We start from the raw sequence: 26,867 nt of genomic DNA, 5'->3' as shown, positions 1-26,867 counted from the left end.
GGTGTTTACGTCAGAACAATTTCAGTTATTGTTAATGTTTTTATTCATTATCTGTTTTTTTGTTTGTGTTCAGTTTCACTTGTGAGACAACACTGATTTCTGATGAATAATGCAAAGATTACGGTAAGGAACCTACTGGAAGTCATAGGAAGCTACTGCGAAAATAACTAATCTGCAAGATGATAATGGTCGGGTTATTACATAGATGCTGTCACTTTTACACCCTCGTAAACTTGTTTATATTCCAGTTAAACTGATATTAGATTTACATTGCCATTAATAAAAGATGTGAAGCATACATCCAATTATAAATCATTGTTGGCGCCCGCTAAAGCGGACGTCCTTTATGAAGCTAGTTTATATGGGTGAATATGGGAGTTCTAATACTTGATAAAATTCGTATTAAATTCGTTAAATTAATCTAACATCGTTTTTCTAAAGTTTTATAACGTTTTTTTTTGTTTTGGAAACACGACAAGAACATTGTAAAGAAAGATAATATTGTTGTCGTTCATATGCACTCCAAAAAACACACACAAACATTTTTATAACACAATTAAACAGCTTGTCCCGTGGTGGTAAAGTTATCTTAAGAGGACGAATAACACCAATTCGGAAGTGCGAAAATATTGTAACATGCCTTATTTCTTTTACTTAAAACATGACAGTAAATCAAAGCATGTTTATACCATCTCCGACCAGTGGTTACTTTCCATCTTTATTGGTTTTGAAGCTAAATAGTTCTTGGTTTCAATAACAGGCTGAAGATGATGGATCTACTTGATGTACGTTTTTTTTCAACGCGTTGTATTAACTCGTACACCGAATATGGACATTTTACAAATTTTCTTTTCTTTTGAGAAACGTAACTTATGTCAAACGTTGCAATGTTTTTAGAGAAGTGAAGCTTTTATGGTGTTGCAGATCTATTTATTGAGTGCCTTCTGACCTGGAACATGACGACATAAGAAAAACGTAGCAAACAATATTTTTCAGCTGTCTTTTATTATAAAGCGTCATACACAAAAAAAATATTAACTTCAAATGTGCAGGATATTTTCAAATATAAGTAACCATTACACTCGAATTATTTGTATCCTATTGTCTCCGTAAATATAGCACCAGATCATTTTTCGGTTGATTTTCTCCTCAGCCAATTAAAATTTTGGTACAATCTTTGAAATAAACATAAACATGCACTTCTATATAAGAGGTTTTTCATGGTGCCAAATTTTGCCTGCCTTTTCTAACTTTTTTCTAAATCATCAACCATAACTTATGCAGTTTATCTTTCAGATTGCAATCACATGTTCCCGTTTGCCGACCGTCTACCGAAATATCGTTTCAGCAATACGCAATTCCTACAGCAACATTGTTTTTGTCATATTTACAAGGTTTTTGTCTCTTTTTTACTATTTCTAATTCGATATGTTTCCATGAGTTGTTTACGACATCGTGTCATAAATTATGTTGCAATAATTTGAGAAGTTGAGTGGACGATACTTCAAAACTTGAAAAAGCACATCCGCTCTTCTAAAAACATAGACAATAATTTCATAATATCCAAGCGGAGTCTATATCATCTTTTCTACCTGATATGTCATGGGGGGAAACTAACTATGCCTCAGCGCAACTACAGTGTTAGGGCTAACATTCCTCAACAGTTATTTTAATGACTAAGTACACAAATTGAAAAAAAGCATTAACAGTATTGGGATAAGCGGATTTGTCTTAGAATTTACCGTAACAACTTCGTAATCCCATACATCATTACTATTTAACGAAACTCTAATATTTATGCGATGAGTGTATGTGGTCATGTGGCGGTGTTTGTCCCTCAACTTATGTGTGTGGCCTTGTGGCGTGTATGTCCCTCAATAAGTGTATGTGGTCATGTGGCGGTGTATGTCCCTCGATTTATGTGGGTGGCCTTGTGGCGTTGTTTGTCCCTCAATAAGTGTATGTGGTTATATAGCGTTGTATGTCCCTCGATGTGTGTCTCTCGTTGAGTGTCTGTTAGGATTTGATACCAGTGCTTAACACGAGATTCTGATTAAATGTTTAGCTGCTAGGTTTGTCCCTGGATTTTGATGTGTATTCAATTTCTATTGTCCTGTTGAATAGTTGTACTGTCAATAGTTTTATCATGTCTTACTTAACTTAGACCGTACCAAATCTATGTAAGTTTAATGCAAGTGATGAAACTACACATTTAGCGCTAAAAATGTGCCCTATCTTAAGCTGCAGACACAAGTCCTTTTGGCAAGCGAGTTTTGGCGACCACAAAGCTCATATCAACCCTTATAAAAACAATAATCTTACTAAAAGGCAATTTCAGATATACGCAGTTGCAGAAATTGGCATATGGGACCAAGAACCGGTGTCAGGCCAGAGGGAAACGGAACAATATATTTAACAAGACTGGACAGAAGCGCGTTTGCATTTAAAATAGTAAGTATGATGTAAAACTGATAAACTATTACCTGTGTCTATCTTTACAGTGTGAAATCAAATTATTTTAACATCAACATCGCTTTTGTGATTTGTGTTTTTATTGTGTGACATTAAAATAGCATATGAAGTGTTTGACTTTTGGATTTGTCCTTGAATTAAGGAGAAAGGCTACCAAATGGTGTCTACTAGATCAGTTGGATCTTAAGGGACATGGCCCGTGTTATCTTAACAGACTAACACGGCAACATAATTCAAGTACACAATACAAACAACCACATACAATAAATGGTCATAAATTGAGTGAGATTCTGTATATAAAATAAGATGAACTCATTTCAGACGATCAGTTTAACAAGGGTTTGAAACGATGCATGCATATCACTATAAAGAGTGTAGCTAATTGATAAAAACGATTGTAAGTTGTCCATATGTTATCTTTAGGCAAGTTTGCACATTTAAATGATTTCATTGGTTAATAGTTATAATTGGATAAATATTGACCAATCAATTAATATTTGGGCAATTCTTTACCAGACAAAAACTTTAATAGAGTACTTTACATAACAGAGAACTATACAAAAAGCTGACGCACAGATTACTATCAAAACGGTATGGTAAACTCAAATACAAAATACTTAATAGATAATGTAACTATAGAATAAAGCCGTGAAACTGTAGTGCCAGGTCTAGTCTCCTAAAACCAGTACATGAGACGGCATGTTTAGTGAAATACATTGCAAATAGAAAAACAAAACCGACAAACATAATACTGACTATGTATACATTAATATCAATCAATTGCTTATCAATAAAAGTTTGGATTTGGAAAAAGTGCTAAACTTTGTGTGCTTTCTATTTCGCGTTTGTATCCTGAGCCATGAAACAAATTTGGATCCTATCTACTTGGCTTGTCCTTTCAGCTTCTAATTGCATTCAGACCCAACATGATTTAGGTAAAAGCAAAACGCGACTCTGCTGTTTCTACTTTGTTTCTTTTTAATGATTATGTTTTAACTTGAAGTGGCGTAATATTAAAATCACACTGATGACAGGTGCTGTCAAGCTAGTTGTTGTCGGAACTGAATATGTGCCTTTCGTATCCGGTTAGTTTACCTTCTGTTTTGAATTCATTCGGAACTCCTCGGCCATTTTCCATAGAAAACAACATCGTATAAATGCCGGTACATTAGTATAAGTAGTTAGCAAAAAATAGTATTAATTAATTGTAGTGTTATAACGTGTATTTATTATATCTTAGTTTAAATTAATTGCCAGTAAACTGTATTGTTGCATATTAAATTAATAAAGATTTCCAATGTAAATTAATTACTACGCGATCTACTTGCAGCGTAATTGAATGTAAATACTTAAACCGTCCATATACATCCGAGGTTTTTTTGATGGAAATATGCCGAGGAGTTCAGATTGGGATTATATAATTTTAGTCACATCCATAACATTCTCTTATTAATTAAAAAAAGTATTTCAATGATTTAAGCTTTGTTTTTGTTACAGTATAATATTGAATTATTTCTGGTATGAAAATATATCTGTAATCACGTCATAACAATTTCGGTTTTGTTATATTTATAATTAGTTATCAGGGTTTTTTTTGTTTCTGTTCAGTCGTTATAGCATCATAAACACGAATATAGTTTGAGGTTGAACCACACTGAATTATAGTAAAAATGCAAAGATAAGGAACGGTTGTTAGATAAACCATAGGAAACTACTGAGAAAAGAACATTATAATTATTTTCATCATTGCCTAGTGGATACATAATATTGTTGATATTGTAATTGTCGGGTTATTACATTAGCGGTCTCACTTATACACGTTTAGAATCGTGTATTTTAAGTTAAACTTATATTATAAGAGTGTTCCAACATTTTTAGTAATCTCAATAGCTTAGTAAGTGTAGGCGGTGACAATGGTGCTGGTGGTAGTGGTGGTGGAAATTCCAACGGGTGGGGTTAGGGATGATAACGTCATTGTTAGTTTACAAGAACGTTTTAAGAAAAAAACCACTGAAAACACGGCAATACGGTATATATTCTTTGTCATAGTCGTTATCAAAAAATGAGTTGTCAAAGAAGCAAAAATAATTAATAATATGTCGATGCATCTGTGATTAGTGTATGCATATTAGTTGAATACCAAATTGTTCTATATTCCAAATGTAATTTGAATTAAATCTTTTTACATCTGTTCACATATTGTATGTGTTGAGTGTATAATAAAACAGTAAACTGTAAACTATATTAGTGTGTGCATATTGGGTTGATTGTTTTTTTTCCATCACGAACACCTTGTCAAGTACATGTCACTTCAGGTAATCAATCATTATGAATTTCAAATGTTTATAGTTTCCATGTATAAATTCCCTTGTAAATGTTTGATTTAATGTGGACAAGTGTGTTCGTTTTCATCAAGAAAAAACAACAACATTGATTAGGAAGAACATTATGGGGTAGCCGATTAGCATCCGCATTGAAATCCTTGTGGCTCAAACCCTAACAATAATTTATAGCTCATTGACCAACGACAGTTTAATATTTATCACTAAACTGTCTGTTGTCTATTTAGTCTTGATTCCTATAACAAAATTGATCACAGTTTTTTTGAAGTTGTGCTCTGTTTATTGTACAAAGTGGCTTATTAGTTTCCTTGCACTGTTCTAGGTATGCGTGTCAGGCTTTCAAAGCACTTCAAAGAGTCAGGTATATCTTAATCCAGACTAGATTGTCTTCTTACATAAACTTTTCCACTCAACGTAACGGTAAATTAAAACAACATGGGGTCCATTGCCTGACACTTATGAGTTGATGATGAGTTGAAAGCTTTGATGTTGAATAACTTACTTCGATAACAGCGTTCTCGTTTTACGCCCAAATTAATTTCGACTTTCAAGAATGTCGGATATTTAAGAAATGGATCGCAATTGGGCTGGTTCAAGTGTGTGGAGTATTCCACGCGTTTGTTGACCAGCCCAATTGCGTTCAAATCCCCGATAATGACATCAATTACGCAATTCATTACTTATATTTACACCAATATTTATTTTTTTCTTTCAAAAATGTTAAAAAATGCTTTATTTCATTAGGAAACCTACATATATTCTTTCTCACCCGTTTTGTAATTAGAACGACCCGACTGTTACCGGAAACAAATGACGTCACAATAACGCGGAAAAAAGCTCATCACTTCAAATCATTCTAAAACGTAATTTTGATACACTAATGACAACATCCGAAGATGTTGCGTACATCGGAAGATAATCGCAATTGCCGGAAGGCAGTTCATTTAAGGAATGGAAGTTGAGGTGTTAATATTATTCAAAAATATGTTACCTGGTATCCCCCATTATATTTTTCTGTGTAAATATCGTAAGGTAAACTCGACAAAATCATGCCATCACTTATTCGTCCCTGCATATGTTTAATTTATTGACATTATGGTACACGTTATTTGAAATAAGCGCAGGTACTTATTCGCATATGATTATAATGGTGTCATGTTTAGTAAATAGGTCTATGCTAGAAACGTTTGATGGTACCAAATTTAGCTTCCTTTATCGGACTTTTTTCTGGGTCTTCAAACATTTCGAATGCAGTTATTATTTCAGATTGCGATCATTTGGTCCCGCTTGTCGACTGTCCAACGAGGCTTCGTTTTAGTTTGTAAGATTAAACTCAAACTAATAGCATGGCTCATAACAGGTGAGTGATTGCCTGGTGTATCCGGGTATTGAAGCGTCTTTTTTAGGGAAGAGGGCGGAAGAGAAGTGGGCTCTAACTGATGTTGGCATAACTCGTGACCCTTTCCATTTGTATGTATGATGATAGAGTATTTGTTTATAATGCTCAATAAACCATTTTTGTTGCATTGGTTATTTGTAATAATATTCATGCAATAAATTAAACGAAGCGTCTGTATTGGATGACATAACACTAGTAAAGAATGTGATACATCCTATTTTTCGTCACAACCATTACATTTTATTATTAAAAAAAATATTTATTTGTTTGAATTTTTGTTACAGTTCTATATCGGCTTATCGGCTTAAATTAATTTCATAAAAAACGTCATTTACGTCATCACCATTTTAGTTTTTGTCAATGTTATTAGTCAATATCTGTTTTTGGTTATGTTTAGTCTTTTATAGCATCAAAAAAACGTGAAACCGCACTGCTTCATGGGGGATTAATGCAAAGATATCAGTTCGTTTGACATCCATAAAATAACATAAAATCTGCATTACTGCCAAGTGATTGCATAATAATGATGATAGTAATTGCATTGACGCTGTCACTCTTACATATTTATGTTATTTATATTCCAATAAAAGTGGTATTATATTGTCATTGCTGTTGTTATAATTATGCCAAGTGGAGGCTAATCCAGTCATTATTATAGTTTATAAAATGTAGTGCTGGTGGCGACGGTGGTGGCGGTGGTGACATACTAACGGTTGGTGTTATTTTTTTCGTTGTTGATGATTGATAAACTAAGGTGTTTAGACAAAAACAACTGGAGTCGCGGTAATACGGTACATGTTCTATGTTGCATAGTCGTTATTGAAGGATTCTGTCAAGCAAATTAGGTGAAATCAATTGTAATGCACCATCGTGCCTATGGTATGTTGGGTTTAACATAATAGTATAACCTAAAAGCTTACGCCTAATCTTTTGTAAACTAAGACTTTCTGTTAACCCATTTAAGAATCCAAACGGGTAGACATAACCGTAATCGTATTCAACGTGATGAAAGAATTTGTTTATTATTTAACAGAAGAAATATAGATGACGAATTCCATTTTTTTAAATTGTCTATGCTTTGATCTTATTAGAAAGAAATACATAAAACGTCATTATTATATTCGTCCATCTGCACTTAAATTTATTGAAATGTTAAAATCAACAAATAGACAAGAACACATAAAACTATCTTTAATTGTCAAAGAAGCGTTATGTTTAAGACGAACAATTCTAAATATTGAATTAGATATGATTGACTTTTTGTTTTTGTTCATCTTCACCTAATTTAAATATGTCAAAAAAAAAGTATTCTTATTGACTTGTCATTGTATTACTGTTGGTTTCACCTTGTGTTCATTTACCATATATGTGGTATAGAAGATGGTGTACGTTGTACAAGTCATAATAAATGATCTGTTCTGTTTTTGTTTTGCATGATCTCAAACACCTCGTCGATTACAAGATACAATCAGGTGTTCAATCATCGTTAATTTTGCAAGGCATTCCCCAACATTAATGGTATTGATTAACGATATTTCAATATTGATGTGGTCTGTGTGTGTTGTCTTGTGTGTCTTTTTTCAGCGTTCTGTCTAGTTTTTGATCACAGTATTTGTGTATGTTAAATTTGCCCTTTATATCTTAACTAAATAGCTTTTCTTTACTGATCAAGGTATGCGTGTCAGGTTTTGAAGCACTTCAAAGATTCACATATATCACGATCATGACTGGATTTTCTTTTGTTCATGTGCCTCTCAACATAACGTAACGCTTAATAAAAAAGGTCCATTTATTAATGCTTAAAGATGCAGTCTTACTCCCAAATAGAATAACCACAATTAATATATTTGTTTTAATATACCAAAAAGGGTGAATAAATGTCAAAACCAATTGTTCTTATGAGGGATACCGAGTTAAATTTGAAAGAAAGGTGCAGAAAACACGGTATTTTTATCATATGAAATGAATGTAAATCAGAGTAAATAGTTTAACATTTGCCAATTATTTAATATGTTGCATCATCAGCTATTTTATACATGGTTCAATCTTGTTATAAGTAATCAATAATTTCCAAAAGTGCATGTTGAGTAAGGTTTATCACTCAAATTCATGTTTGTTATGTATGTGTTTGTATTGTTTTTGAATAAGAGTGTAACTTTAAGTTGATGAGTTGATAGGTTGGATGTTTTATAACTAACGAAAATAAAAGCTTTCTCGCCAAACGCTAAACAATTTCAACTTCAGAATTGCAGGATATATCTATCCTTTTCTCTCTGAAAATATATCGCACAAATTTATCATTCGTTTGCATCTGTTCGGAATTTTGAAAGTATGCTTCACGAAATTTGAAATAAATGTACGTAGGTGTTCGCACACATATACTATCAATTGTTTCGTGCTCAGTAAATAGTTTTATGCCAGAAACATTTGATGGTGCCAAATTGTAGCTGCTTTTTCTAACTATTTCCAAATCATCAAGTATTACTAACGCTGTTCATCTTTTAGATTGCAATCACCAATTCCCGTTTTTTGACTGTCTACCGAAGCAACATTTTAGTAAGACGCAATTCCTGTGCATCATAGGTTTTATCTAATCTACAAGAGTATTTTCTTCGTTTTTAAATTACTTATGCTTTGTTTACAACATTATGTAAATTATTACGCAATGGTTTAAAAAGGTTGAGTGGAGAATATTTTTAAACTTAAAAAATGACATTACGCTCTGCTGAATGCATAGACAACATTAGTATCGCGCAATGCCTCATCATGCACAGTATCATCGCGTCTACCTGTTATTTTTAAAGTACCGAAATGTAAAAATCATGCTATTCAAACAAAACCATCATCTTAAAGGGCAATAATTATTCTAACATATATGTTGGAAGCAAGTTGACCTGTTGAAGACTAAATCGTGAGAACTGTTAAACCATATTTTCCCTATATACCCCTTTATATAGGCACTTTCGCTCTACTGGATTTCTCCAAAGTTGGCAATGGGGCGCAAAACTAACTATGCCACAACGCAACTATTTTAAGGGGCTACATATAACCTTTTTCAATTGTTATATTAATAACAAGCTACGAACGTTTTCAGAAATCAAACGCAATGGACAAATCAGCGGATTTGTCTCGGAACTGACCATACAAAGGTCGTAACCACATTCTTTATTGCAATTAAACGATACCAGTGTGTGTATACCACGTGATAAATTACGTCATATATGCTACGTCGGAATGCAATAATTTGCTTAAAATGAAGACTTAAATCAAAGATAACTTTTTATTACAACACTAATTGAAATGAAGCAAAGGGCATTCTATGCCGCTTAAAGAGCCCCGCATTTGTATTATTTCCGAAATTTGATGAGGTCATTAGTTTCATCAAACACTTCGAAAAACCTGTTTTCAAATAATGTTTTGACAGTGCTCCGCCAGACGGCCGTATTGTGAAAAAGTTTGTCGAAGTGTTTTAAGAAACTAAACCTCCCATCAATTTCTGGTAAAAGACCGAAGGTTGGGCTCCGTAAGCGGCGTAGATTGCGCTATGTTTCATTTAAAATGGTGAAGAAATAGTGAAGTTATTTTTGTTTAAAGTATTTTTTTCAAATCAAAATATTGCCTATAATATCGTATAAAGTGTATGTTATCTTGTGGCTTAGTGTGGCGTTGTGTGTCTCTCGTTGGGTATTGTCAGGCTTTGCACAAGCGTTCTATCATTTTTCTTACTCTTTGACGTCTATCATGTGCATAGCATTACGCCGTTTTCCATGATGGGCCTCAATTTTCCATTTGTTCCTATGAATATTTCCAAAGACCATTCCGAGTCAATGTAAGTTTAATGCAAGTGATTAAACTACCCGTTAAGTTCTCAAAATGTGTCCCCTATTTTAAACTAAAGGGACATGTCCAGTGCCAAACATATTTCCGACTCCATAGTTCACAATTGCCTTATCAATCTTAACGAGTACTGTATCGTAATAAGGGGCAATTACAGAGATAGTCTCAGAAACCACCTAGTTCTTGACATATAAAACTAGGGACCGGTATATGGCCACAGAAACACTGAACAATATAAACCGGACCGGATAGAAGCGCGTTTGCCTTTAACTTAGTAAGTATTATATATGCATAATATATAACAATATCTAATATCGTCGTCTTTCTTAACAGTGACAATTTCGATTTTTTTTAAATCAACACCAACTGTATATGTTGTGCTTTCATAGTATGCCATTAAACAATATTCTCAAAAAAAACCCTCAAAACTCACAATTGTCTAAATATTTATCAACATGGTCGTTTACCAGAACCACAGAAGACAAAGGAACGCATTGATACGCGGCCCTATCTTCCACGAATGAGTCTAAAGTAGGACGAACATTTCAACGAACGAGCTCCCAATATGAAAATGATACATTGATGGGACACTTCTCAATGTAGGTGATGTTGTGGTCGTTTGAATTTCAGTGATTTACGGAAACATTATTTTTGGCATATACAATATTGGCAAACTTTGTTTGCTGTCTAGTATGTGTCTTGTTTTTGTTTGTATGACTTTGACGTTCGATCCCTGAGCTTTAAATTGGGATAAACATTGAATGTTTGGATACTCTGCTAGTCCCTAAGCTTCTATTTGCATTCAAAGTCAACATGAATTTGGCAAAGCAACAAGCACCTCCGCTGTTTTGCCGAACGTGTTTTTGTTTAAAAAAAATGGAAAAACGTGCATGCTCAATAACTTTACTTTCACAGTTTGTGTCTAGATATCTTTCCACTTTATCCAGGAAGGAATTTTCAAGAAAGATATTTATTTGGTTTATTCTTGTATAATTATTGTTCTGCTTTGAATTGACTTCGTTATAGTTTAAAAAATCGAAATCAAACTGATAACATGCCTCATTTTCGGGTTCAAATTTGTGCCTTATATATATCTAGATATTTGATTATATAAACGAAAAAAGCATCTGATGCATCCAGTTTTTCAAAGCAGCCATTACATTTTATTATTATAAAATAAGGATTTATGTAATTTATTTTTTGCTACACTTATATAACTACTGAGAATATAAAATAAAATATGCATTGTTGCCCAGCGGGTGCATTTAATTGCTGATACGATAATGGTCGAGTTATTGCATTAGCGCTGTCACTTTAACACTATTTAGACTATTTTACATTCCTGTAGAACAATATTATATTACCGTTCCTATAAATATGACAAGTGAAGGATATAACAAACATATCTCTTGTTATTGTAATAGTTTATAAAAAATAGTTAGAAAAAACTTTGAAGAAGAGGCAAAACTGTGTATGTACTTTGTCGTAATCGTTTTTGGAAGAATTATTTGTCAAAATAACCAAACAAAATGAATCATGCACGAACGTGTCCGTGATTACCTGCATGCATATTCAGTTGTGCCTGTGACTAACTACTAGTGCATGTAAGTCGTTCCTGTAACTAGTGCAGGCATGGTGTGTTGTGCCTGTTACTAACTACTAGTGCATGTAAGTCGTTCCGGTAACTAGTGCAGGCATGGTGTGTTGTGCCTGTGACTAACTACTAGTGCATGTAAGTCGTTCCGGTAACTAGTGCAGGCATGGTGTGTTGTGCCTGTGACTATTTAGTGAAACCTGGTTATTAGAATGACGTACGTCGTTGTTCGGGCGGATGGGGGCGCGGCGTCAAACTTACCTATGAAACTAAATAACTTAAGTGTTGACTTATCTTGAACAAACTTTGCATGCGTTTGGGCCCCTAGGGTCAATGTCACGGTCACTTAAACTCAAATAGAAAATCGACTTAATAACTTTAGTTTAGTTTGACATATCTCGACTAAACTTGGCATTTAGAAAGAGTTTATGGAGACCTTTCATTGGATTGGGTTTGGGGCCTTGGGGTCAAGGTCAAGGTCACTTAAACTAAAAAAAAGACAAATTGGTTAAAAATTAATAACTACGGTTGACATATATTGACCAAACGTCATATATAGGAAGAGTGCATGGGTATCTTTCATGGGATTGTGTTGGGGGCCTCTAAGTCATAGTCACTGTTACTGTTACTAAACATAGAAAAACAGTTAGTACTCAATAACTTTAGTTAGTGTTGACATATCTTGACTTAACTTAGTATTTTAAAAAAGTTTATGGATTCCTTTCATGGTGTTGCATTTGCAGCACCTGGGGTCAACGTCAAAGTCCCTGTTACTAAAAATAGAAAAATGGTTGAAACTGAATCACTTTAGTTAGGGTAGATCAATCTTGGCCAAACTTCATCGATATATTTATAAAGGAGAAGCTTATATATATATATATATATATATATATATATATATATATATATATATATATATATATATATATATATATATATATATATATATATATATTTCATGGGATTGCGTTTGTGGTCATCTTAGGTCAAAGTCAAGGTCGCTGTAAATAAGAATAGTCTTATTGTGATATAAAGGAATGGAATTAATTTATCTGTACACTGAAGCATAAAATAACTTTAATAGGTCTGTGTTCAGTACTGTTTACACGGGGAAAATTGAAGATTTTAATTTGCTGTACTCTTTCCGACTAAAGAAAAACATGAGAATTTGACATTGAATTATGCTTGTTTGTCTAAAGACAATATAGTTATACCAACTTATCGCATTCCATTTTAAAGGTAATTGACCCTTCTTTCCATGTCACTTATTTAAAAATGGATTGTTTATTTGTTGGTTGAGAAATTTACATAAAACTGGACTATACCGTGAAATCGGGTAAGTTTGAGTTACATACCTTGTTTCTTTTTTGTATATCAAAGACACTAAATATCTTCAGATGTGTTGTTTATCTCATTGTATGTACCCAATATGGTTTTAAACAATATTTTAGTGACAAACAATGATTCAGATGCCTGCGCTTTCATGGGGTGGTATTTTAAGCCCCTGGGGTTAAGGTCAAGGTGATTGTTACTAAAATAGAAAAACGGTTAAACCCAAATAACTTCAGTCAGTGTTGACATACTTTGTCTTATCTTGGAATTTAGAAAGAGTTAATGTAGACCTTTTATTGGGTTTGTTTGGGGGCCCCTAGGGTTAAGATCAAGGTCTATGCCACTGAAAAATGAAAAACGGTTGAAACTGAATCTCACAATGAAGGCTGAAGTTCTGCTGTCAATCATTGAAAAATTGGTTTCGTCGCATTTCGGCGTTTCTTGTTAATATTTAATTTTCATGCATGAAATCCGTTGTAAACGTTTGATTTGATGTATACATGTTTCCGCAGAACATCCTGCTCGAGGGTTGGAATGAACCTATCGTAAACTTGAGGCAATGATAAATGCTTTTTCTCACATCTCAGTTAAGCAAAAATATTAAAAATATATTTGTTCGCTGGAACTCTTTTGTGCGCAGTGAAACTAATTCGCGTATACATATGTGATGATTTGTGGTTGTAATAGATATGCGGGTAGTGATTTAAATAGTTCCGAGAAGAGTGCAGCATTATTTATTGAATGCGGCGTGTAAACCTTTTTTGGTGATACATTTGAAACGAGAAATGTTTTATTTTGATTTACAGTATTGCCACAAGACGAGGTATGTCTATCATTTAATTGCTCTCATCGACATTGCAATTTCATCGCAAAAAGTAATGACATCCATTACCGTTAACTGCTGTGCAGTCCACTTAAAAAACATGATAATTGCGTGTTGAATATAAATAAGAACTTCCATACGGGTACATTTTTATCTTTGCCCGTGGGATTTCCAGAATGTCCAAATATTCGAATCTGCGTATCTGGAGTGTGAGAAAAGGATTTCCAGAATGGCCAAATATTCGAATCTGCTTATCTGGAGTGTGAGAAAAGTATTTCCAGAATGGCCAAATATTTGAATCTACTTATCCTAGAGTGGAGAAAATATTTTCTTATTTACGTAAACTTTTCAACTCAACGTAACGGTAAATTAAAACAACAAGGGGTCAATTGCTTGACAATTAAGTTGATGAGTTGAAAGCTTGGATGTTGAATAACCTACCTGGATAATAGCTTTCCCGTCATACGCCCAAGTTAATTTCAGCTTTAAATAATTGTTTTCAAATATATGTTATCTGTAATCTTACATTATATTGATCGTATTCGCTCTGTAACTATCAAAAGGTTAACTCGACAAAATAATTCCATCACTAATCCGCCCCTGTGTCTGTTCAATTTATTGAAGTTATGGTACACGTAATTTTAATTAAACGCAGGGGCGTATTCGCATAATGATCTTAATGATGTCATGTTCAGAAAATACAATGCAGCTATATATGAGCCGCATCGCGCGATTTTGGGCCTTCGGACATAAATATTACAAATGAAATAATCATTAATAAAAAATGCCAAAAATAATGAATTTTCTATGTTAATTAATTTCTTCATAACTTCTTTCTTTTTAAGGTTTGTCATTGGTGCGTCATTTTCTCGACAGTTTATGACCATTGGTTTACTTATGTTTCCATAGCAACCATGGAATTCGTCCCGACATGTTTTGCCTGCATTAATAGTCTGTGTTTAAAACTGCTAAATGTATTAAAAAAACAAAACTGATTCATTATTTTTATCTTAATTTATTGTCATTGAAGATTCTATGATAAGAAAAGAATTTAAATTATAAGCTAAATGTGATATTGATACGTTAATTTTGCACGTCATTTGAATAATGTGCTTTCGTAACGACGTCATTTGAATGACGTCAAATTTAGTATTCAAAATGTGCAATACATGGTCTTACTTGTAAGCACGTATCTTACGCAATTTAATTGATATCATCATGACATTTTCAGAATATCTTCCTGAAATATCATTTCATTAAAATACCTTAAAACATTGTAATAGCAAATATATGTCCGAAGGCCCAAAATCGCGCGACGCGGTTCATATGCAAAAATCATTTGATGGTTCCAAATGTAAGCTATTTTTCTAACTTTTTTTTCTCGGTCTTCAACCATAACTTATCATGCTCTGATTTCAGATCATTTTGTCCTACTTGTCAACTGGCTAACGGAGCATCGTTTCAGCAAGACGCAATTGCTGAGTTTGAAGGCACTTGAAGAAAATCTGAAATGAGCTGTTTTATCTTCTGGTTGTGCATTTAATATCATCAGCAGAAGCTGTTGTCAAGATTAATCCGTGAAAAATCACAATGATTTCTGGGAAAATTCCAACCCTCCCGGGGAGAAACAGCAGCAGAGGGATTGTGTAAACAGACAATAATAGATCCGTGCACAAAAGTATTATCATTTATTTTTTTTATGTTATGTTTGTCGAAGTTATTTGTGATAAAGGTGCTTCCGTGGGAATGTAGAAATTACTCGTTATTGCTGCGTTTTCTTTCAACTGTTAACGTATGAAATGTAAAAAAAACTTTTAACATTCTATTATTACAACGATGTATTGCATTTTATTAAGTATGTTTTGAAATATTTTATAATGTGTATTATGTTTTAATTTCCTTTGTATTTATTTTGTAAAAATAGAACAAACGGTAATATAAGTATCTATCATGTGTTTCCGGTACGGATGGAAAATGCAACATATGAAAAACATATATATTTGATTGCGTTTTATTAAAATGGCATAATATATTTTTCATAAACCATACACTATATGAAATAAAAAGTGGCGCGTTGTTGCGCGTGACTCATCTTACATAGTGCAATCAAATATATATGTTTGCAAGACTTTTAATTAAAATTGAAAATAAATAATCGTTAAAAAAGCTATTTTTAGTTATTCAAAATTACTGCGCTCTATGACGTCAGTAAACAACGGCGCACGCGCTTTTAATGTAATTGTACTAAAGTTCGTTTTCAACGTCTTTTTTTCCACAAACTGATAAGTTTAGATATGCAAGAAAAAATATCAATCATGTTTTTCCGGTCCGGATGGAAAAATCCGACCCTCGGGCACGCTGCGTGACCGGTAACTCGGCAAGCCTCGTTACCGGCTTACACACGTGCCCTCGGGTCGGATTTATTCATCCGTACCGGAAACACATGCTAAATACTTATATTCCAGCACTGGTCACATGACCGGAAACACACGTCTGGTATGCAAGAAAAATGTATCTTCTTCCCCAACTGTCACCATTATTATATATTAGTACATAAATTGTCAAGCTAACCATACATATTGATTTTATATGCTAGTCTTTCTATTTCTGTTCAAAATATTTGCATTACAAGTTAAAGGAAAATTTAACAAACACCTTTAATTTATTTAATATTTTTACCATGTCAGAGTAGTAAAAATAATATAAATATAACTAATAAAAAATCAATCTAAAATATGCATACATGGTGATAATGGAGACACTTATTTGAGGAAAATGACCAACGTGCGTGATTATTTTCAGTGAACCCCACTTATTGCCGCTATTGGCTAGACTAGAACAACTGTGCATGCAGGAGCCTAATGCACCTGGCACATGGTTCCCTCCCCTCGTTCGTTGCCCAGGTAAAGGTTTACACACGCGCTACTTCGCGCTCCTTGCATCTGCACATCACTTGGAATCGCTTTACTAAACAGGGGGGATTGAAAAATACTAATCGAAGAGGATTGGCGCGGCGACTGAACACGAGACCCCTTGATCAAATATCTGAAATCCGTTTACATTACCAATACTGGCGGATTTCTGGTGCAAAATTGCTGCTTGCTGACCATTTGTAATAGTTTAAGATAACCTCATACTGATCAATAGGGTTGTAGTTCAACCAGGAAGAGAAATGAAACCGGATCTCCAATGTAAACAATTATTATATTTTATGTGTTTTTTCTTCTTCTATTTTTCTTTGAGTTTTAAATGAGCATTTGAAACGCCATGTTAATATCTTTCTCTGAGGAGCGTCACCGTCGCATCTTATTTTTCTTGGTTGTGACACCCTAAACGCTTAACCTTTTATGGTTATCCCATCACAGTGAGTTTAATTTTATCCATTTTGCTTGTTTTGAGAATGGGACTGCGGTCTTTATGAGTGAAACAAAATGCATTTTTATCCTAAATTGTGAATTCCGTTTTGCCAAAGCCTTAAAAAATTAGTTTTTTAAGAATACACTAACTTGTCCATACAAAAATGATTTGGTGTCAATACAAAAACACTCACACACACATCTGTTGTTTGTTGCTTTTTGCAAGTATAAATTGGAAAAATTTTACCCACAGTTTGGGAAAAAAGTAAGTTTAGATTAAGTATTAGAAATGTTGTCTTGTAATGCAAATAATTTTTCTTGTTTACAGAACAGAGGCAGTTTTTTTGTCCATATGGCATGGGAACCGGGTCGTCAGTCTATTGGTCAAAAGACGGTCATTTAGTCTCGAGCGAGTCCTCCAGTGGTTACATCAGTGGCCAATCATCAGTCATATCTATATCAAGCAGAAATACAGCATCGCCACAACTCAGTAACCAAAGAACAATTCCCTCGCCCACACCTCTATCAAGACCAACCTCTGCATCTATCAGATCAACTGCAGCACACTTAGCTCACCACAGTAGGCCAAAGACTCCAAGCAATAGTTCCAGCAATAGTTTGAATAAAGACGCTACAAAGATGACAGCAGTAAAACACCATCAACCTCTTGGTACACGACCATCTGTGATTATTGGTAACATCGAGAAACAAAACTTGAATAAAGAACTGGAACTTGAAGACAATGTAATCAAGAAGACGCCAGCTCTGAAAAACGTTTTTGCTGGGTTTGAAGAAGCTGAGAAAGCTCTAAGAGCAGATAAGGATCCGAACAACTTTGGAAGGTTGTTCAAGTTGTTGACTGACAAGGTTCTCAATATCTTTACAAAGTATTCCAAAGATGATGAAAGAACGGTGATGGCAAATAAACTTGCACGATCAAAGTGAGATGATAAGCTTGCCTTTTTTGAGTTCTAGTTTAATTGTAAATTTTTGTATATTATTACAAAAGTCATCAACACACTTTTTTATCTTTATTTCAAATGTAATAACTATTTTTAAGTTTCTGTAATTATACCTAAAACATATTTACCCAATGCTGAAAGGGCTGAATACACAGTTTACAAAAACTTAACTTTTAATTGGGACTTAAATGCTAATTTTGACTGTAATTTAATGGTAAAAGTAGCACTTGATAGTATGCTCAAAACATTGAAGTATAAACACTATACCATTTCTTTTCACAGTTTCGTTGAAGAAGTTATAGATTACTATGGCTTTATATTGGATGAGTTGGACATTGAAGCCGTGCAGAATGCTTTCATCGAGGAGCTACATGGGTTTGAGGCCAATCCGCCAGGGGAAAATGTGAAGGAAGGGTACAACCTCATCCTCACAATTCGCGAGATTCTCTGGAATTTCTCTGATAGCAGTCATAGATTCTCCGAGACAATATCAGAGACATCACTGTTCAGTGTAAGCCATTTTATTTATTTATATAAATAATTTCAATATTTCAAGTCTGACTTTGAAATTGTTACAAAGTAAAATCATTAAATCAGTTTTGTCACTATTATAATAACATGAATACCACTTTGTTTTCTGTTTACAATATACATAGATTTTTGTTAAAACTTTTTTACAAAGTATTCTGATGGTACTGTTTCTACAGCTTTGTGTTGTTTGGTTGTTATATTTTGTAATTATCTATGTATCAAGCAACCTATAAATTATCATATTAAAACAAATATCTTTACAGAAATTGGTGCATGATTTACAAGTCATATACGAACATGAATTTGATGAAATGGTAGGTATAAATCTTAATTCACTTAAAAACATACTCTTATCTGAACAGTTTTCTTCTTTTTTTGTAAATAACAATTATAGTTTAATCTCTATATATTTACATCCACCTTGTCCTTTGTATAGATAAAGTTTGACGTTTATATTGTATAACACGCAAGGAGTTATGACGTCATTGTTTATTTCAATACTGCGCTCCTATTGGATTAGTGCAATTTCATTAAACCAATGATTTACAACTTTACAAACATCAGCTGTTCTTTTATACAAATGTATGTTGTTAGTTACTTTTCTATAAGAACAATTATATAATTACAGAAGATATTACTAATTTTTAATTGTTATGAATACTTATTTAAAATGTAAATATAAGTATTGATCACATTTTTTCTTGCTTTTGTGCTATATGAACGCAGTAAGGCAAGTGAGCAAAGGACAAAGAAGTTACTAGCACTTTTCATGGAGTTTGTTAGCGTGCCCTCCTTCAATCATACAGCATAAATGCAGGAAAAAATGTGATCAATCCTTAAATATTTACATTTGTCTAGTCCTTTGTGTAGATAAAACTTGACATTTATATTGTATAACATGCAAGGTATTATGACGTCATTGTTTATTTCAACATTTACCTCCAATTGGACAAGTGCAACATCATTTAACCAATGATATACGAAGATGATTCGTGAAATGGGGGCCTGGTACACTGTATATTCAGGGTCCTAAAACAGAAAATTAAAAATTAAATTAGCTTATGGTAATATTTCATATCCTGAGTTGCTTGAAGTAACGATTCATTTCACTGATTATAAATGTTCATAAAACCAATGTCTTTGACATTTATAATTTTCCATATACATTTAAGAACTTAATACTTTATTACAGAAGATACTACTAATTTTTAATAAATTAAATTTGAAATTATAAATTTTAATAAATTTCTCAAATTTTCTTCTCATTTCTCAAATTTTCTTCTCAAACAGCAAGAGGAGGGGAACCCATTTGCCTTCAGTTCAGCTGTGGGGATATTACATAACTGTGCCAGGAATCCTGATGTGAATGATGAGAAATTCCGTAGTGTTGGTGCAGTCGAAGCACTCTCTCCTTTCTTGGAGTGCAAACTTGTGTGTTAGTCACTTCAATTTAACTTGATCTGAATGCAAATCAATTAAAGCTACATGGATGCTTCTGGTTTATGTACTTAAGTAGCTTATTTCATTAAGTCCTTCAGACTCCAAATATTTTAACCAGCCCAACTATGTTCATATCCCGATAATGACATCAACCCAGCAATTAATTCCTAAATTAAAGTCCAAAACGTAAACATGACACAAATTATACCAAAACAAAAATTCTAAGCTTAGCTTAATCCTGTTATAAGAGACTTGAGATGTTTCACGAAATAGGAGCCTAGTATATTCAGGGTCCCAAAACAGAAACTTTAAAATAAAATAAACTTTATGATAAGTTATATTACCCTGAGAAGATTGATGTTTTGAATTTATTCCACTGGTTATATATGTTTATAAAACCAATGTCTTTGACATTTATGATTTATCCATATACATTTATGTTTCTAATGTAAATGTAAATATATCAAAAACAATTTAAAACCACTACTTCTTTTATCATTATTTATTACAACATATATTACTATTTTCCTATTTTTTAACAGATGTGAAGATGGTGACAGTTCTGGTTCTCGGCAACATCGTCACAGAGCAGGAAGTCTCAAAGCTTGCAATGGACGTTGACGTAATCGACTTTCTACTTAAGGCCATTGGCAAGGCCATTAATGCCAGGGACCGGAAGGAAGAAGGTTTTCACCTGACAGAGCTGATTGATGGATTGGCATCTATGGCTCGCAGCGATGAAAATAAAAACAAGATCATGGCGAAGGAAGACATTGCAGCAATGACCCTGAAAATTTTAAATGGCAAGGATTCCTCTGAGTCAGAAATTTTGGCCAGTGTCAAGTTGATCTGGGAGTTATCTTTCCTTGGAGCGATGAAACAGAAATTTATTGTGAGTGTTTTGTATCAGTTATAATCTTGAGCACAAAACATGAAAAATATCAATGGTTTTCTTTCTTTTTATAAGCCTGCTTTTATAATGGAGTGCATAAATGGAACATATTTATAACTTCTAAATACATTATCATTTTAAATGTATCCCTAAATACTCCCAATTAACAATGAAAAATAGTGTTGTTGTTTTTTTATAACAGACTTTTAAAATTCTTTATTATTTATTATAAAATTAATACCTATATTCAAATTTACAATGTTGGTTCCAAAATGCAGGCAAACAAGCAGCTGATGTCTTCAATTGAGAAACTACAGAAAAGCGTGAACAATGATATCAAGCTGGCAGCCGGGACCGCACACTTTGTCCTTCGTGGCAAAGACCAGAGGCTAGACTGTAAGATCTCCATTGATAAAATGAAATTGCTGAAATTACTGCTTGTTTAAAAAAGTGACCTAGTGCTTCAAATTAAATGTTTTGTTTTGTTTAAGCAACTCATTCTAAAAATGTTACAAATGAAAGGGAACTTGTTAATAATTTATTAAGTAATTTATAGTTCAAGTTTTTACTTATTTTTGCTACAATTTTATATTGCCTGTAACAGTGTTTAAGTGATGAACAGGATCATTTTGCAATCCCCTAATTACAGTGACACAGCGCGAGGAGAGCAACAGTCGGAGAGCGCCCCCTATAGGCGGAGTTCCAGGAGCGGCAAGTAAACCGGCGGGAAAACATATCATGATCAGCTACTGCTGGAGCGATAAGGAAATGGTGCTCAGGGTAATTGCATTTCTTAAAGATGTTTAGATTATACGGTACACGGTAAATACTTTAGTTTCAGTATAGCTTGTAAGGAGAATAAGAATAATAATAATAAAAACAAAAAACAAACTAGTTATTAGTTCTGTCTCATATGTACTACAGAAAATTACGATTTGTGGGATGAAACAAACATTTTCTTAGAAAAATTAGATAATGAAGCCCTAGAGTATTTTTGTGATTCATCCTTCACATTATTAAAATCAAAACATTCATTTTAATATTTCCCTGCCTAAATGAGTAAGTCTACCAGGCCATTTATGGAAGCCACGAAAGGGCAACATATTTCTCAGTTTTAACAGCTATTGAAAGTTTATTTTATAGAAATCAATTTACTCCATATTCATAACTCGTACATTGATTTAATAACATGATTATCTTATATCCAGATCTACCAGGCATTGGTAGCAGCTAACCTGAAGATCTGGATTGATGTCCAGGAGATGCACAAGTACATGAATGTGCTTGAAGGGATGGCACGCGCCGTCGAGGAGGCCAGTATCATCCTCGTCTGCTTCTCCGATAAATATAAGCAGAGCAGGAACTGTAGAACTGGTGAGATCATTGTATCGACTATGGATGGTAGAGGATGGTTCAAAAAAATATGGACATATTTTCTTAAGCGTCTGCTTTTTTGAGGAAAAAAGATGAGGTATTGTCATACCGCTTGATGTTGTCATCAACACTGTCATGATGCAAAAACTGGGTCGAACTAAAAAAATGTTAAATTGTTAAAAAAATGGTTGACTTGTTGCCAGAAACAATATGCACATCTATAAGGTACATAACTGTGGCTTAAATTATTCTTGATTAAGCCCCTTGTTTAACTGAACAAACAACAACAGATAAGCATTGGCATTTGCTCAGTGGCACTCTTGCTTTAGCCTTGAAGTCAATTTCATTGTTAATGTTGGCATTAACTTTGAAACCATTAATGATTCATATAACAATTTTCAAACTTTTTTACTCCTGTCCTAATGACAAAACTGTTATAGAGCTATGCGAAAAATTAATACTGTTATTATGAACTACCTACAGTATAACATAAATTTCTATTGCTATAACTTAAACTTAAAAATGTTACTGTTTACCACCATTATACCAGTAGTATAACTTATTTTATTACAAATCTCCATGGTTACTGTTCACAGAGGCAGAATACCTGTTTGCAAAACAGAAAGAGTTCATTCCCCTGAAGATGCAGCGTGGTTACCAGGCCGATGGCTGGCTGGGTGCTCTGATTGGTGTAAAACTGTATATAGAATTCTCAAATCACTATCCCTTTGATCAGAAGTTGAGGGAACTTTCAACCAATATTGTAAAACTCACAAAGGTGAGTGGATTTGTGCTTGTTTATTGTCTGCTCATAATCATTTATTATGAAACCCCTTTGATGAAAGTGTCTGAATTTAGTTTGTGTTTTTTGCACAGCTATTATGTTTTACTAAAAAGGTCATAGGTTATAAAGTGTCTGCGTCAAAGGTTTATGAAAATTCAGAAAATCAATTTGCTTTTTACAGAACTAAAGTTTTAAAAGGAATTGTATGAAACTTGGGCAGAAATATATTATGGCAATGTGACTATGTTTTACAAAAACCATGACTGTGTGACCTTGAAATCAAGTGTATTAGCAAAAAGATTTACTTCATTACAACTTGAGAAAAATATGATGGAAAAGATTGAAGCTTGAGGCATCAATAGATGACAGGGTTAAAGTGTGCTGAACAAGAATCTTAACTGGGACACAATTATAGTATATTGCTTTCCTTGATTGAAAGATTGGTCCATGGCCAAAGCGACTTAAACTCAAATAAATAACATAACTGTTCTTTTGTTTCCAAGTTACCTCCATTGACAAACAAGACGATATGTTATAAATATATACACAATTTTGGGAGAATCTGTAAATATTGGAGCTAAATTTGTTACCTTCACTTGAACATACTTTTGAACAAAGTTCTCCTTTTTGTTGACTTGTTTCGCTATAAGTGACAATGGTTTATAAGAAGTGTCTAATGCAACCAGTAATTCATGTCTTTAGTTATAAATATTAAAGAATACACAGGATACACAAAATGTGTGCCTTTATATAATTGTTAAAATTTTATTGAATGCAACATTAAAGACTGTTTCTATTTTTGATCGCTATATCATTTTTTTACTACTGTGTAACATTACATTCATTTTAATTATCCCAAACAGTTTCTCACTTGTTAATATTTGATTACTTATAATTATAATTAAAATTCCATGTTTAGCAACAAACGGAAGGGGATTCCCCATCACCACCACCTTTAACTCAATCCGTCCGGAAACGAGATTCAAGGCAGCCATCGAATCAAGACCCTGCCGTGAAAGACTGGAGCAAAACACAGGTTGAGAAATGGACCAAGGAAAATGGCATGGAGTGAGTTTACACTTTTGATGACATAAGGGCTGAAAAACAATAACCAACTTTGATCTAACTTAAGTTTAAGAGTAGAATCTGAGTGTTTTGATTGGACTGTAAAAATAACTGGCCAATAGACTGAATGGAATCACCGAGGCGTATCTAAGGATAAGAATTATATTGAATACTGTCCCACATCATCATGTTTGATGATTTGGTGTTGTTCATAGATCATTTATAATGACTAATTAAACAAATTCATTCCGAGAGTGCAACTGCGACTTATGGTTTATCATTGAAACATGGATAAGTAGATCATTAAGTGTGACGTTACGGCCCAATATATGAATACTCGGCTACTTACACCAATTATCAAAGTAGAGTGCACAAAAACATCTTATATTCATTTCTTGTTTACAGAGGTTCATCTTTTAAGAAAGTGAGGCAACTTTCAGGAAGAAATCTGCAATATCTTCACCATGTGTATGGAACGGTATGTTTCAGTATTAGTAGTATATTTTAAGGACAGTCAGGAAAGTGTGTGCCTGTACAACCTTATTTTTTTCTAAAAGGGAAGTCTTTGAATCAGTAAAAAGCAATTTATAGGCAATATCTTGTTTTTGTGTTAATAATTTATTTGGAATAACTTAAAAATCATGATAATGTTTGTTTCAGTCTACGGAAACATTTTATCGATGGATTGAGACAAAACTGGACCTGAAAACCCTGGATGATTTCAACACATTTGAAGATGCTGTTAGAGGGTTGAAAATACACTGAAAGGCCTGTTAAAGACACTTATGCAAAAGGCAATTATTTTCGGTCATTTTTGCCATATAAAATTTCATGACTGTAATGACACCATTCAAGGGCTATATATACATCTAGTGCTCAGAAATCTGTTCTCTTTAATAATTTTAGATGTGCCAAAGACATATATACAGTTGTATGTCAGTTAGTAATGATCAGTAGCCTCTTTATTTAACATCTAAAACATATCTGGTATGGATACCCATTTTAATAGGGTCCAAATACAGATAGTTTTATGAATGTTAACCACGATGCACGGTATTATAGTTACCAGTAAATTTCTGGCCCCAATTTCTCGAAACTTCTGAAGGTTAACAGGCTGAAGAAGCTTATTTCAATAAGCCAAGATACATATTTCAATTTGATTTTAAGAAATGGAAAATGGTTTATTATGATTATCATAAATATAATTCTTATTCGAAGCCTAAAAACTCTTACTGATGTATAAAACAAATTATTGATAAACAAAAAACAGGGAGTTTACTGGGTAGCTTAATCCTTTTTTATGAGACTTAAGAAGTTTTGAGAAATTGGGAGCAGTAGTCTTTGATCAAGAGTTGATTAAAATTGTTTTTGTCATTTATACAGGGTCATCTTTATTGTTTCAGCTACTGGGCTTGTTCCCGTAGTGTTCATTGTATTATTGACTTAAAATGCAAATTTTACATTGCATTTTTAAACTGACATATGACTAGAGTTTGACCAGTATTCGTTGATGACTATGCCATAAAGAAGACATGGCAATTGTTTTGTATTTGTTTGAAAGTTAGCATAACATTAGTCTTTCTATTTTAAAACATTCATTTGTGACATGTGTGTACATGTTATTTTCTGTATTTTGATATTTTTATACATAGCTTGTATTATTTTTACATAAAGACAATCTTGAGAGCATTCTGTTGTGCATTCCAGTGATTATTTTGTGTTGAATATTGTTATTACAACAAACTTGTATTAGAATATGGTAGTTATATCCATCATGCATTTATTACTGCAAGTATATGATTGTGATAATATTAGAATGTGATAGTGTTTTTTTTACATGTCTCAATTTGTCAATAAAATAATGGTAGATGCTTGACATGGTATGTATTTTATATTGATATTTTGATAATGCTTTTATACATGAAGAATAATGGATGAGTACATTTCCAATGTTGAGGTCACACGTGGAATGTCAAAATCCCAATCATGGGGAATCACCTGCTTGCTCAAGTCCCCTATATGCCCGCCACCCCTGTTAGGGCAAAACATTGATAATAGGTGTTGAAAGTTCATTCAATTCAAATGTGATCTACCATCAGTTTGAACTGGCCTAGTTGTGCAAGTGTCCCTGGTTGGACCCCTGCTAGTGGCTCATGGCCTCAATTATGGTAAAATAATCACCAAACACCAGTACAGGAAATACGGCCATACTCTTTTATTTCTATGTTTATTGTCTGCGTGTGCTTTTGGTTTTAGTGTTAAATACAAATTTGCAATGAAAATATGCAATTATCTTTATAATACCATAAGATGTTATTTATATATTTCCTTGCTAACATTAACAACAGACTTGTTTTTTAAAGGATTTTTTTAATAGGTAGCTACATTTAAAACAATAAACATAAAAAAGAACATGGCAGCCTTAGTACGGGTACATACCACATATATCAGCAATATTTTTGAACAGATATTATTGATACATAAATGTATTTGAAGTGATGATGTGAATTGGTAGTTTTTTTTGCCAAAAAGAATGTGCCATATCATTTTATTTTTGTTTGATGTACTGTACATTTGAAGCCATTTTAAATTTAACATGTGCTGTGCCATAACCGGAGTATATTTTCAATAAATGTTTTTTTTCCAATACTTGCTTGTTGTTTT

The 26,867-nt window shown here is 33.3% G+C and overlaps 1 protein-coding gene across 4 annotated transcripts; it reads left to right on the top strand.

Annotated features, from left to right (window-relative positions):
- The first annotated feature begins 1,256 nt into the window (after positions 1–1,256).
- Positions 1,257–26,852, top strand: LOC128227924 (uncharacterized). 4 transcript variants are annotated; one of them, XM_052938871.1, is made up of 15 exons: positions 1,257–1,394; positions 2,339–2,451; positions 16,602–16,702; positions 17,484–18,096; positions 18,400–18,628; positions 18,912–18,962; positions 19,939–20,083; positions 20,631–20,980; positions 21,259–21,376; positions 21,630–21,760; positions 22,189–22,354; positions 22,951–23,132; positions 24,058–24,206; positions 24,609–24,681; positions 24,864–26,852. In XM_052938871.1, exons 3-15 carry the CDS (start codon positions 16,648–16,650, stop codon positions 24,966–24,968), a joined length of 2,367 nt encoding a protein of 788 aa, XP_052794831.1. In that variant the 5' UTR covers positions 1,257–1,394; positions 2,339–2,451; positions 16,602–16,647; the 3' UTR covers positions 24,969–26,852. The 4 variants fall into 4 exon arrangements, with proteins under 4 accessions (XP_052794831.1, XP_052794833.1, XP_052794832.1 ...); XM_052938873.1 differs by lacking the exon at positions 16,602–16,702 and having other exon boundaries at positions 1,305–1,394; XM_052938872.1 differs by lacking the exons at positions 1,257–1,394; positions 2,339–2,451; positions 16,602–16,702 and adding an exon at positions 16,952–17,163.
- Positions 26,853–26,867: the final 15 nt, after the last annotated feature.

The sequence above is a fragment of the Mya arenaria genome, chromosome 3, assembly GCF_026914265.1.
Source record: "Mya arenaria isolate MELC-2E11 chromosome 3, ASM2691426v1".
NCBI classification, from domain to species: domain Eukaryota; kingdom Metazoa; phylum Mollusca; class Bivalvia; order Myida; family Myidae; genus Mya; species Mya arenaria.
Note: the sequence above shows the minus strand (reverse complement) of the source record. Positions and strands in the feature narration are given on the sequence as shown.